Genomic DNA, 15,128 nt, shown 5'->3' on the forward strand with positions numbered 1-15,128 from the left:
GTCCTAAGGCAAACAAGGAGTCATCCTAGCAAGGGGGCAAGTTGCAGGGGGAAAGACGGGAGGGACAGAATAGTGATACATAGAAGAGGAGAACAACTATGGTTATGGTAAGATTTTACACAACTATTCTATGTCTTTCTATTCAGTGTTTCAGTGTTCTTTACATATGGGAGATTGCCAAAGTTTAGTTGGAACCAAGAAAGGTAGAAGAAGCAGAAAAGGAATGTGAGGAAGACTTTTCCACAAATCCATGCAGAATAGCTCTAGCAAATCCTGCCCTGGACCTAGAGATAGTGTCCAACTTGTAATGTTTGGACAAAGTATGGACTGAAGACCAAGTAGCAGCCTCCAAAATGGAATTAGTATCCATGCTTTTAAAGAAAGCCCCTGATGAAGCAACCAATCTGGTAGAATGGGCTCTGACAGAAAAAGGCAGTGATTTTCCATGAAAAACATAACAAAACACAACAGCTTTAGAAATCCAAGATGAAACATTTGTTTAGAAACAGGTAAACCTACAGCTCTGGGATTAAAAGACACAAAAAGCTGATTTGACATCCTTAAAGCCTTCCTTTGTCAAGGTAAAATATGAGTTGCCTATGTACATCTAAAGTATGCAAAATCCTCTCACTAGAGGAGTGAGGAGAATGGAAAATAGTGGGCAACTGGATAGATTAAGAGACAACTCATTCACCATTTCAGACATGAAAGAAGGATTAGTTCTCAAAGACACCCTGTCCTTGTGGAAAACCAAGAAAGGAGGGGATGCTATTCAAGGCCTGAATCTCATCAGAGACCCACCTAGCAGAAGTTAAGGCTACCAGAAGCACTGTTTTCCAAGTGCAAAACTTTAGAGGAGCTGAGGCCGCAGGCTCAAAAGGAGCCAGAGTTAGCTTCTTCAATACACAGTTAAGATGCCAAGGAGGAGGCATTGGTTTTCCTGGGAGGTTTGATGTGTAGTACACCTTTAAAGAAAAAAAGTTCAACTTACAATCTGGAGAATAAAGGTAATAATGGCAGACAAGCAGGAAGAGCAGAACAGTGGACTTTGACTGGGGAATATGACAAGCCACTATTTAACAATTCACACAAGTAAGAAAGCACAATTTGAATGTCCATGGACAGTGAATCTTGACTTCTTTTAAGGCACCAGATGGAAAATTCCATTTGTTAATGTAATATTTCCTAATATTGGGTTCCCTGGTCTCTTGAAAAACCCTAAGCACGTCCTATGAAAAAAGGTGGCTGAAAGGGATCAAAAATTGATCACCCACAATGTTATTTGTAGAACTCACAGATGTGGATGAATCAGTGATCCCTTGCCTTGTGTGAGCAAGTCCAACTGTTGAGGCAATTTGTGGTGATGGCCCTTTGCTAAATGCAGAAGAGGGAAAGGATACTATCTTGGCCAAAAGGGAGTCGCCAACAAGATTTTTGGTCTCTCCTGCTGAATTTTCAGCAAGACTTTTTTGAATTAGTGGGAAAGGGGGGAATGCATAAATAAACATCCCCTTCCATGAGAAAGATATGGTATTCACCTTCCAGGCCAGAGGATGCAGGACCTGGCACAAAGAGAGGAAGTTGTCTGTTCTGAGGGGAAGCAAAGAAGTCCAGATTTGGAGCATCTCACTGGTGAACTAGATCCAGCAACACATCACTGTAAAGCATCCATTCGTGGGATTGTGTCATGAATCTGCTTAATGTGTTCACCACAGGGTTTTGAGCAGAGGGTAGGTAAATAGCATGAAGGGTTACTTTGTATTGGATAGCTAATTCCCATGCATTGAGGGTTAACCTGTAAAGAAGGTAAGATTTGCCCCCCCCCCCTGTTTCTTTACCAGAGGACAGTGGTATTGTCTGTAAAAATCTTCACAGGACCTGGTAGGAAGAGGATGAAAGGTTTGCAAGGCTAGAATCAGAGCCATCATCTCTTGGATACTGACATGCTGTTGAGACCAGGTTGTCTTTAGAAACCATTAGAATCTCTTCATGTGAAGCTTTGCCAAATGCAGCATGGGAATCGTGGAAGACATGAATCAGAGAAGTCTTAGAAATTCCCTGGCGGGAATAGAAGAAAGAGACAGAAGGCTTTCCATGAAAGCTGTAAGAGAACCTTGTCTGCAGGCAGGAAAACCATCATCAGATCTGTCCTGAACTTGCACCCTGAAAAGATGTGATCCTGAGATGGAGTTGGACTGGATTTTTTGAAATTTACTGTGAACCCTAGGCACTGAAAATGATGAATGGCCTTCACAAGGTTTTGAGACAACTGGTCTGAATTATTGGCCAGAAAAATAAGATTGCCTAGATAAGGATAAACCTGAACCCCATGGACCTTCAAGAAAGCAATGGCCTGGGCCAAGCACTTTGTGAAAACCCTTGGGACAGTGGAATGACCAAAAGGCAAGGCAGAAAAATGAAAGTGCAAAGAACCCACAGAGAAATGTATGAATTTTCTGTAGAGGGTGAATGGGGATATGTAGGTAAAGCATCTTTGAAATCTAGAGAAGCCATGGAAGATTGAGGAGAAATCATGGGGAAAAGCATCTGAAGTGACCGTATCAGGAAAGAAGGTACTACCAGGAAAGGGTTTGAGTAGGAGATGTCTAGAATTGGTCTCCAAGGACCACTCTTTCTTGGAACCAGAAACATTCTGGAGTAAAACTCCATTCCTTTCTGAAGCAGAGGTACAGGCTGAATACTGCCTTGGGAAAGCAGCTGAGATAGGTCCTGAGGAAACAGATGACGTTGACAGGAAGGGGCACAGGAATCCTCATGAAAGAAGGGAGAATCTACCACATCATAAAATAACCTTTTTGGATGATGGAAAGAACCCAGCCGTCCTGAGTGATCTTTGCCTAGGCTGGAAAGGGAAGAGACAGGCAAACAGAAAGAGATGTATGACTCGGAAGACAGGAGTGGCTGTCATGGAGAACTGGACCTGGCCTGAAAGAGCTGCTGAAGAAGAGGAGCAGAAGCAGTAGTTTTTGTTTGGGGGGGAGGGGGTCTCCCAGTAGATTTCGTAGACCTAGCTCCAAAAGAAGAAGCAGAGGAAAAATGAGCCCGTCTCCTAACAAAGGATGTTTTGGCAGGGAAATTCCTATGGAATTTGAGAACTGTTGGGATAAACAAGTGTTTTAATGCCTGGTCCCTTTCCTTTTTCTTGAAGAGCTTTAAAAAGTTCTGCAGCTGCCAAACCAAAAAGAGCAGACTTATGTAGAGGAGCATCAACTAACTTTGCTTTTATGTCCTCAGGCAATGACTGAAGCCATAACCAAGAACGTCTCCTAAGCACAGAGGCAGAAGCAGCAGCCCTGGATGATGCCTCTACAGCATCATGGCAGCACTTGATGTAATGTATAGCTACCGGACAAGATACAGTCAAAAGTGAGAGAAACTGTGACAACCACAGAATCTGGCAACTGAGCCAAAGCCTGTAAAGCCTGAGAAAGTAAAGCCAGAAAATATCTAGATGTGTGTCTGGTAATTAATAGCTCTAATAGTTAAAGTAGAAGTAGTACATACCTTCTTACCCCATCTCTCAAGAATTTTGCTTTCCTTATCAGAAGGAAAAAGCTTGGTAGAAGGAGACAAGTGAGAGGATTTACCAGAAACAATAGAGACCACAGCTGGATCAGCAGAGGGGCACTTATACAGAAACGTACAGTCATCTGGTACTTTACATAATCTATCGGGCCTCTTGGGAGCAGAGGGCTACCCTGGCAGGAATAACCCAAATGTGATGACTGCAGCAGTGAAACATGAAGAACATCCTCCATTTGTAGCAGAACATAATAACGCTTCTGTTCCTCAGAAATCTAGGGGCAATCCCATCTGAAAAACTCCCTCATCTTACTAATAGTTTCTCAAAATGAAAGTTCTAAAACTTGGGAATCTCCCCATTAGACTCCTCCTCAGGAAAAGCATATTCCAGAGGGAAAGTAATTTAGGTGGAGTACGCAAGGGAGTCTTCATAAGAGGAGGAATTCTCAGAATCGGAGGAAAGAACCCGGGATCCAAGCAACCTGCATAGAAGTGAAGGCAGGAAGGGGGAGAGAAGAAGGCTTCAAAGCCATCAAGGCCTTAAGACCCTGGGAAAAGGCATCCTAAACAGATTGAGGGGTAATAGGGATGTTCGGTCTTTTGTTTTCTCTTGACATGTCTTTCAGTACGATGGAACAAAGAGGAGGAACCTGATGTAGGCCTAACGTCTGGCATACACTGCAAAGAATCCCTAGTCGGAATGGCAGGAACGTCACCAGAGTCCTCCAGCAGCACAAGCCACTGTTCCCCCAAGTCACCTTGTATGGATGTCTGCATTGCCTCAGACATGCTACGATCTGAACCCTTGGTGGCTTCCCCAGAGGTAGCTGCCAAAGAAATGGACCCAACCTCCAAACATACTACCGGGTCTTCATCGACCTCAAGGGGAATGTCATAGGTAGTAGGCACAGCCAAAGAGGTTTCAAGGCTTTTACAAAACCTACCGCTTCAAACTCGGCATGGACGAAGGACCCACAGTACCTTCCATAGCATCTCTAGTGGGACATTTAAGTCACTGATTCTCAAGATAGAGATTTAAGGCAGAAAGACTGCTACACAGAGCCTTTGGCACGAAGGCCTGAGAAATGGAGCAGGAACAGTAATCATGACTAGGCCCTAAGCAAAAAAGACAGAAGTTGTGGCTATCTTTATGTGGAATCTGCCTTCCACACCTACACTTGCCCTTCCTGAATGACATGAACAGCAGCATATGACAGTAGCAATAAAATGAATCCCCAGAGGGGTACTTATCTGAAGCTGGCAGCAACACATGGAATCCGACTGCAGACTGTACATAAGAATCAACCTTCTGAATGGCAGCGACAAAGTTCTGAGGATGGCATGTACGGATGTCCTTTTACGGCTGATGCTGTCAGAGCCTACGTTGTGCTGTCCCATGTACTGGCAGTGGCTATAGGTTTTTGTATACAGGCCGGACATCGGGTCGTTGGGCTGAAGACAACCTATATGTAAAGAATACTGCAACATTGAATAGGAGGACATGAAAACATTCTCTTACCATATCTGTCCAATATTTTTCCTTCTTTGTCCACAGGGGAAGTAGTGCAAACCAATAACCTCTTTCTAGCTGGTGAAGATATAGAAACTGCTGCAGGATCAGACCTTAAATGGAAGAACAAATGTTTGTTAGCTTGAGAAACTTTATAGACTACCTGCTTTTTTTGGGAACTGAAGGGTGAGAGACAGGACATCCTCCAGGGCTGGCACAATAGGAGGTATGGGAGTGGAATGAGGCATATCTACTTGTAACATATATCATCATCTCAATTCAAGGGAACATCCACGTCCCCACAAAAACACCTCATTCTTCCTTGCTATTTTCTAAGAAAAGGGAAATTATTTTAAGTAGGCAGCTGATGATAACAGTTCCTTTGAATCAGAGAATTTGGCTTGGAAATATGCAGGAGAAGCCCTGTCTCTGTCTATGTCAAAATGTTCTTGAAACATTTTCCTCAGGAATTTCTCTGCTGACATTCTGAGGTAATGACTCCAGACCACCAGGATTAACAGACTGTAATAATTTCCTTACTAAGGTTAGAAAATAATATTTTCTAACAGACACAATGTCTTCAGTGGAGTGTTTAGCACTTTTTTTCTTTGCAGGAAAGACTCTGGATGAAGATGGACTTGCAGAAGGCACTTCTGCCCCATCTAGATTTCGCTTTCCACTGATATACGAAGTCCAGAAAAGATGGTTGTCCCATGCCTGGAGGTGACAATGGAACAGCCAATGAAGATGTGTCTGACACCCAGTTCATGGTGGCTGAAAGGCATACACCAGAGGAAGCTGGAGAAGTGAAGGAGTGGTCTGAGGAACAATAAATGGCCACTACAGATTCAACCACTATCAGCTGAGGCACTGACTAAAACCACAGTGTTGGCAATGGGTCTTTGGTACGTTGTTTTTTCTAAGTACTGTGAGAAAAAGAATAGCAGAAGTGGTATAGTAAGTATTCATGCTGCAACTGAGAAGGAGGTCTGACAGGTGATACCCACTGCTGGAATAAGTCGGTCAGAAAATAAGTTGTCAAAATGGGCACAAGCAGCACACTTGCACTGAAATATACAAGTCCCTTCTCACAGTAATGTGCAGGCCGCACACTAAAAAACTGTCAAAACCTCTTTAGAAAGAAAAGCAGACTGATGGAAAAAATGGCAAGTATGTTGACACAAAGTGTACACAAACACTGACACACCCTATGATGACCCTTGCCCATTCAAAACAATGCTAGACTCTAAACTTTACAAAAAGAAAATTCAAAGTTTACACTAGTAGTACATTTTCATACAAAAACAGCCCCAAAATTAATTGGCACTAAAAACAGTGGTACCGGACATGAAATATCCGATAATCAAACGAATACAGTGTTTCTTAAAGGAGAACTACCACTTAAAGCCCTAAATTAAAAAAAAAAAAAAATATATATATATATATATATATATATATATATATATATATATATATATATATAAATTTTTTTTTTTTTTTTTTTTTTTTAAGAACAACAAATCTGTGTGGAAGGTTCCCCCACTGGGAATAAATTTGCCAGAAATTAAGTTAAAAGCCGGCTGCTGTTCCTGTGAAGCTACCGAGCTGTTTCTTCATAGGTGGCAAGAAAACACTGAAGAAAGCATCACTCTGACTGCTGACATCCTCCAGAGGCCTGACCAATCAGCAGAGTAAAGGTGTGGGAAGAAGTCAGAGATTATGGAAGTTGGTTGGTTGTTGTGTCCAGGGCAGGACACAACCCATATAGCCTAAAGGCTACACAGTAGTGAGAAGGGAGGTTAAATAAATAAAAATCAAAATACGAGTGACAGGTCTCATGCTGCTAATACTAAACGGAGTCAAAAAGGAAATCAGCATTTGTTGTGCATTTGCTTTGAGATCATTAGTGTCAGACAGGAGGTGCACACCTAACTGCAGGGCCTGGACAGGCCAAAAACAATTTGCTACTACACTAACAAGCAAGGGAGACTATGTGTACCTCTCACTATTGCAATAGCATCAAGTCAGTGAGTTGCTTCAGTATGCCTAAGTCAGCACAAAATAAACAAAAGGATAATGTAGTCCAGGTTTGTAACAGAAACATTGTAACTGCAATCTGCACAGTATTGCCAAAGTTAAATTTAACTACCTTTTTAAAGGCTTTGTTTAGGCTCAAACCCTGTAAAGGTTAGAGATCAAACAAATGGAATCCATGCAGTTATGAACTCAAGTATTTCAGAAGGGCAGCCCCACAGATAAGCATGTACTGAAGATCCCTTAGAGAGTAAAATTCTTGCTCAGACAAACAGCATGCAAATGTACTTCTCTTGAAATAATCACAGCAATAATGAAGCCCTTAACTAAATCTGGAATGAGACGCACTTACCCTGATAGCAGAAAGCAATCGGATGTAATCTCCTAAGTGTTCAGCTAGCAAGAAAAAGTCATTATTGGCCTGTTCCTGATTCAGCTGTTCAATCTTCTCCTCTAAATCAGCCAACTGTGACAGTGCTCGTGACAATGCAGTATTATCTTCTGCACTCCCTAGCATAGCTACACTCTTAGCAAACAATGCAGTATTGGTGGACAGTTCTGAATGAGAGAGAAGAAAAAAAAGTTTTAATGATTTTGTAATCTGTTATCTCTGAGTAGTAAGTAATAGCTATTCAACAGAATTACTACAACAAAAAATGCAACGTACTCACCATAACACTGGGCATTCAAACTATGCCTGTGCACCAAGAACTTACAGGACATTGCTTTAATGGGTGCTAGGACAGCTTGCAGATTTTACTACTTCTGAAATGCTAGAAGACTGCTCCAACTAGCATTATCATCTACATAAGACGCTATCCTTCTAACTTCACTTCAGTTCTTGTCCAGTTGGAAGGCCTTTTGACATCTAGCATGCACTAGCTATAAAAAGTCTCTCTTGCTACACAAGGGATGTACTTTTGGATAATGAATACCAGGCTGGCTAGCTCTTTGGCATAGAAAGATGAAACTTTAACTATGACCCAAAACGACCAATGTTCGATTAGTAGCTAAGATGGTGAAACAGCGAGGCAGAAGGAGATGGAAATGAGAGGCATATATCTGTTCGCCTTTTCCAGGATGAAATAAGTTGGCTTTTGTTTGTGATTGGGGTAGCTGCCAGTTGAGACTGAGGGGGAACCACAATCAAAATGCAAGCTGTCAAGTGCTCAGCAATAGGGAACTAAAGCTGCAGTGGTATCGGTATCAAGATCTACCTTCTCTTACATACCAAAAAAGCCTTCCATGGCTGTCAGGATGGCAACACACCAGGACACCCCCTACCTCCACTCCACACAGCTCTCCCAACTGCTAAAAATCAGGATTTCACTACTAGTGGGATACTGGCCCACAGTGACTGAGGAGAGTCTCTGGTACATGGCTGATGGTTGATTACTAAATGCAGAATGTTTCAATGGGTCAAAACTAACAGGTTCAAAGCCCATCTTGATTCCAGGGCAAGAAAAATTACTAGCTACAAAACAGTTTCAAAAAACATTCTGTTAGTAAGTTACATAACTGCACCAATTTTATATGTGATGCCCTGCAGCAAACATTTAGCGGTAAGTACCGAACTGCAAACAGTGGACAGATCCCTTAGGTGGGGAAAAATTATCCTCATCTCATTAAGCTAGAACTATGCTGAGCACTACTCTGATCTGGGCTTGGGGAAAAAAGTAGAGATTTGTGATGTACAATGAAGGCATTAAGAAATGGCCACTTAACTGAACAAAAACTTTCATTGTGGAAATATCAACAAAATATTACTGGTACAGATTTATGGTAGAGTACAGTACAGTTGTGTACACTTGCCATAAATGTAGATGTTCGAGTGTATTCACTGTTGCAGTCATTACATTAGGGTAATCTGCTGGCAGGTTGCCCTCAGTCGGCCTGATTAACAAAGTCTTGGGTCCTGCACCGGTTGCTGTCCCTTCTTCCATGACGACAGGACGTCAGGGGTATAAAACATGCAGCCAACGGCATTACATCAGTTTTTCTTGCCCCAGATGTCAGGTGCCCCCCTAATGGGGAACAAATAAAATTAAAAACAAAATTATACCTCCAACCAAAAGCAAATACACCAAAAAGGCTTTTAAGCATAGTAAAGGAAAGCAGAGGTATAGCCAAAGAAAAGTAGGGGGCTGGAGGGAGGGTAACCAGGACTGCAACAGTGAATACACTCGCACATCTAAATTTACGGTAAATGTACACAACTGTACTATGTTCTTCGTGTTTCACTGTTGTAGTCATTACATTTGGGTAGATTCCCAAAGCTATGGTTGGAAGGAGGAGTTTATACAGCATTAGGGCCAGCTATAAGGCCCTGCAAGACGGCAGTGGCAAAGCCAGCTCTGGATTTACAGAAAATTGGTAAATGATAATGCTTGGTGAAAGTATGAACAGAACTCCAGGTAGCAGCTTCTAGAATATCCCTGGTAGAACACCTCTGAGAAAGGCTGCAGAAGTAGATGCAGCCCTGGTGGAGTGAGATCTGATCCTCTGGGGGATAGGTTTTCCATGGTGCTTATAGCAGAAATGAATGCAATGGCTTATCCATTTGGAAATGGTTTGTTTTGAAATAGCCTTCCTCTCTGCCCCTGTAGCAAATGCTACCAGCAATTGTTCAGATTTTCTTCGAGATTTAGTCCTGTCCAAGTAGAATCTAAATTGCCTGTGCACATCCAAGGAATGCAGAATCCGTTCCCCTTTGTTCTGTGGATTGGGAAAGAAGGATGGCAAATGAATGGACTGATTAACAGTCACACTGGAAACCACCTTGGGCATGAAGGATGGATTGGTCCTGAGAGATACCCTGTCCGCATGAAAGATGATGAAAGGCTCCACTGCCATAAGGGCCTTCAATTTAATTCAGATATCCTTCTAGCTGAAGTAACTGCTAAAAGGAAGGCTGTTTACCAAGAAAGAAATGTTAAGTCTGCAATAGCAGCTGGCTCGAAAGGAGGTAGGGTGAGCTTCTCCAAAACAAATTAAGGTCCCAGGCAGGGGCAGGAGCCCTCCTGGGTGGTCTTGTACTTTGACCCTCTGAGATACTGCTTGAGCAAACGATGAAAGAGGAGGGATGGTTCTGTGTTATAGTGAGCTGAAATAGCCGAGGAGTGGATTTTAACAGAGGAAAAAGACAGGCCCTTGTGAAGCATCTCAGTTAAGTTTTGCAAAATCTGAGGTATATTGGGTGCTGCTGTGCTCATCCCTAAAGACTGGCTCGAGGCACAGAATCTTTTCCATTTGTCAGCATAAGATTTTCTAGTACTAGGTCTTCTAGCCTCCAAGATGACATCCATCACAGGCTTGCTGAGGGATGATATGTGTGAATTTAAGTGATTAGCCAGGCTGCAAGGTTTAATGTTGGAAGCTGAGGGTGCAGAATTTGGTTCTCCTGCTGAGACAGCAGGGAAGAAGTCGGAGGCAGGTGCCATGGAAATACCTGCGAAACACTGTGCAGGAGTGGGTACCAGTGTTGACGTGGCCAGTCTGGAGCAATCAAAATCATCCTTGGTTTGTCCTGTTTGACTTTCAGCAGAACTTTGGAGAGCAGAGGCAGAGGGGGAAAGGCGTAGACTGATAGGTTTTTCCAGCTGAAGGAGAGAGCATCCACTTTCCATGCTTGTTTGTGGGGAGTCCTTGTGCAAAACTTGTCCAACTGGTAGTTCTGGAGGGAGGCAAACAGATCTATGTCTGGGCTTCCCCATTTGTTTGTCAACATGTTGAAAATCCTTGGTTCCAGTTGCCACTCATGTGGGTCCATGAGTTTTCTGCTTAGTCCATCTGCCAGTGTGTTCAATTTTCCTGGCAAGAAATTGAGCTTGTAAGTGCACTTGGTAGCTCAAGGCTGTGTTCCACAATGCCATGGCTAGTCTGCAGAGGGGGTAGGAATGTGTAGCCCCCTGCTTGTTTATGTACCACATAACCGTGGTGTTGTCCTGGAAGAATGTAGTCCTTGAGGGCTGTCAGAGCATTCTGTACAGCTAACATTTCTTTTTGATTGATATGCAGGTCCATTTGATTTGGGTTCCATTTGCCCTGAATGCACTTCCCTGCCAGGTGAGCCCCCCATGCATAGTCTGATGCATCTGTGGTTAGGATTTGTGCGGCAGGGGGTAGTGTGAATGGCAGTCCCTTGTTTTGGTGGCAGGCCTCTGCCCACCAATGGAACTCCAGGTGTAGGAAAGGTATGATATGAATCATTGCTTCCAGGCTGTGACAATGTTGACTCCATAGACTTTTTAAGTACCACTGTAGTTTCCTCATATGCAGTCTTGCATATGGAATTAGAAAAATGCAGGAGGCCATGAACCCCAAGGCTTGCAGTGTTTGTCTTGCAGATAGCAGGGTTTTTGTGGTCACTTATTTGAAGTAAGTTATCAAATGAATTTGCTTCTCTGGTGTGAGGAAAGCCATCTGGGCAGTTGTATTCAAGCTTGCACCCAGGAATGTAATATGTTGACACGGTACCAGTTGTGATTTCTTTTCGCTTATGGTGTACCCCAGACAAGTCAGAAACCTTTTTACAAATGCCAGATGATTTAGAAGTATGTCCTGGTTTTCTGCCTGAATTAGACAATCGTCCAGGTATGGATACATTTGAATATTTATTTTCCTGCAAAATGCAATAACTGGAGCCAGGCACTTTGTGAATACCCTGGGCGCAGTAGATAAGTCAAAGGGCAGTGCAGAGAACTGATAATTCAAGTAGGCTGCTTTGAAGCGTAGGTATCTTCTGCAAGATTCCCTGATTGGCATGTGCAGGTATGCTTCTTTTAAATCTAGAGTTGCCAACCAGGCATCTTTGCCTAGCATAGGAAGTAACTGGTGAAGAATCAGCATCTTGAATTTTGGAATTTCCAGAAAGGTGTTTAGAGTAGACAGGTCTAGGATTGGATGCCATGATTTGCCTTTTTCTGGGTACCAGAAAAAGCCTGGCATAGAAACCTTGTCCCTTTTCCTCTTCTGGTATTGGTTGAATAGCTCCCATGTTTAAGAGGGAAAGTACTTGTTTTCTGCCCACTGATTTGGGGGCAGGTCTGGCCCCCGTTTGGTGTTGGCAACGTGTGAAAATGAAATCTGTATCCCTGGAGCACTATATTTAAAACTCATTTGTCCTGGGTTATGAGTTCCCAGTTCTTTGCATGAAGAGCAATCTTTCACCCAAAAGGGGTAGTTAAAAGGCAAGTGCTTGCTACTGTTAAAAAGAAGTCATTGAGACTGTTTACCATAGGGGGGTGTCATTTCCAGATTTGGAAGTGGAGGCACCCCACTGCTTAGTTCTGAGAGTGCCCTGGGACTGAAACCTGGGGTTTTTGCTGCGTCTTGGATTGGCTTGAGAGGATCTAGAAGGGGTTGGAAAAGACCAATTCTTAGTAGGCTAGTGCCTACTAAATCTTGGAGGTTGCACTTGTAAGAGACCTTTAACAGTTTGTATAGATTTAGCTTTATCTTCCATCTTTTTTAGAACTTCTTCAGCCTTATTGCCAAACAGGCGGTCCTAATTTAAAGGAGCACACAACAATTTACCTTTAACATGATCAGGCAAAGATTGCTCCTTAAGCCAAGCATGCCTTCTAAGCACAGACCTAGTAACAGCAGCCCAGCAGGAGGCCTCTAAAGAATCAAAACCCCATTGCAAAGTTTGTTTTTCAACTTGTTCAGCAAAATGCATTAAATCCTGTAACTCTATGTTCCACACAATCAGGAATCAACATCATTTTCTGTTTAAGCAGTCCAATAATATGCTGTTGATATAAACCTTTTTACCCCATCTATCCAGCGTCCTGGAATCTCTATCAGAAGGGGTAGGATTTTTAGCAGTAGAAGCCTTAATGCCCTTGGGCTCTTGGGAAATGGTCTCTGGATCTGCAACAGGATTTTTGAAAAGGAACTTGTGGGACACAGGAACCCTGTAGTATCCGTCAGGTTTACAAGGAGCCGGAGGCAGGGAATCAGGGGCCAAACTGGATTCCAAAAACACATCAACAATGTCTCGTACAGGAGGTATAGCCAAAGGCCTATGCTGAGGTAAAAGAAGGAAATCCCTAAGCCTTTTTTTTTTTAATCAGAAAATTCCTGAGTTTCCCCAGTGGAAATGCTCCCTTAAAGTACGTAAAGTTTCCACAAAAGAAAAATCCTCAGGAGGGGAAGCAGAGGGAATGGAATCCTCTGCATCAGAATTCTCTTAAGTAGGTATGGACAAATCCAGGTCATAAGCAGAGACAAGAAATGGTATCCTGATCAGAAGATTCATAATCAAGCTCAAGTCTAGGCCTCTTGGGGGGGGGGGGTGAATACCCCTGATTAGAGTAATTAGATCTTTAGCCATTTTGATCATTTGTTTTTTAGGCATAGGGGCCTGAACATGTGGCCTGGGCGTCGTTTTTTTAGACATAGAACGAGATTTAGGCCTTAGTAATGAAGGCAGTGTCGATTTAATATGCAAGTCTGTAGGCCTCCGGACCCATCCAAGGTAAAGACATCCGCGGGTTCCATAGGTGAAGCATCTCACGGCATACCGGACTCCAAATGGGTCTCAGTAGAGGCCTGCGAATCATAAGTAGCGGGTATCAAGGGCTGTGAAAGCACCTCACTGCGTACCGGCGAACTGGTGACTGGCTTAGGAGAAGCATTGTCGGCAGTTTTGGACCTCGGCGGCCTCTCTCTTTCTTTATCTTTGCGTTTTTTCAGAATCCCGGTAGTTGGATGGCTAACTGACGACATTTCTGGATAATTAAACCGAGAACCAAAATATTTAGAGGAAAAAATATTCCGACGATGGATAGTGCGCTGATTAAATAAAGCACAAAACTGACAGCAAGGTAGGTCGGTGCTCAGGGCCTAGGCAAGGAATACAGTACAAATGAAAATCTTTATGAGGTATTTGCTTTCCACAAGTAATGCAATTATTAACTTTTACTGACATCGGTAAGGAGCAAGAAAAAGTTTCCCCAACGGGGTACTTAGCTTTAAGTTGAAGACTTCGGTTCTGAAACTCGAAAACAAAATTTTCATGAGTCAGCCGACCAGCACTTGCTAACTGCTTCGGGCACCGCATGGCAAGAAAGACTAATGTAATGGCGTCGGCTGCATGTTTTATACCCCTGACGTCATGGAACGGACAGCACAGCAACTGACGTAGGACCCAAGACTTTGTTAATCAGGCTGACTGAGGGAAACCTGCCAGCAGATTACCCTAATGTAATGACTGCAACAGTGTAACACGAAGAACATCCTCTAACCCTGGGCAGCAACAGTTGACACATTCTAACCGAAATGATAGGATAATCACAATGACAGACACGGTTCTTTTCTGACCTTTGTCTTTAAAAGGAGTGAAAAAGGAGATGAGGAGTTTTCCTCAATGTTTTAATTATGGAGCAGCACAATACTTGTAACTTGTAATGTTTTTTCTAAAGCGATCAGTCTCGCTGGGCAAACATGGAAGCTGAAAGGACACAATCACACTAATCACATACATTCTATGAAGAACTTTCTTAAAAATCAAGGAAGCACAGTCCTTACAAAAATAATATGAAAATACTCACTGCAACAAATTATTATCAAAGGGGACTCTGCACTGGGAAAAAACAAGGAAATTCTTCACAAGAGCCTTCTCTCTCAGCACAGACCTTTCAAATGTATAGCACCTGCAGCACTTAGGCTGAACATGCTCTCAACAGAGGCATGCTATGAACCTCCAAGTTGATACAGGAAGGTGCACTCTGCCTCAACCTCTCCAGTTCTATCCCACAGTACATGAGTAATTTGTACACAAGACAGAAAAATATAAAATTATAAACTGTAATGCAGGCCACCCAACACCCAGGATAGGTGGATGGGAAATCCCACTAATGAGGGGTGTAGGAAGAGCATTAAGTACCTACTTCATAGGTGCTCTTCAACATACAATATGGACAAGCTGTGTAAAGAAAAGTTTTGAAAGCAAAATCCTGTAGTACAGATGTGCCAAATGAAGCTGGACTCCTGCAATGAAGATCCAGTGAGTAATGTTTTGCAAAAACGTGCAAAG

The 15,128-nt window shown here is 42.9% G+C and overlaps 1 protein-coding gene across 1 annotated transcript in view; it reads right to left on the reverse strand.

The window, feature by feature from the left end:
* The window catches only part of LOC122806764 (sorting nexin-1-like), a 1,692,021-nt gene that overhangs the window by 682,732 nt on the left and 994,161 nt on the right, over positions 1 to 15,128 (reverse strand). The window contains exon 11 of the mRNA XM_044077461.1: positions 7,440 to 7,645. Coding sequence (XP_043933396.1) covers positions 7,440 to 7,645 — 206 coding nt within the window. The remainder of the gene's footprint in view (positions 1 to 7,439; positions 7,646 to 15,128) is intronic.

The sequence above is a fragment of the Protopterus annectens genome, chromosome 7.part0 (genome assembly GCF_019279795.1).
Source record: "Protopterus annectens isolate FY-2018-M chromosome 7.part0, PAN1.0, whole genome shotgun sequence".
Classification (NCBI taxonomy): Eukaryota; Metazoa; Chordata; order Ceratodontiformes; family Protopteridae; genus Protopterus; species Protopterus annectens.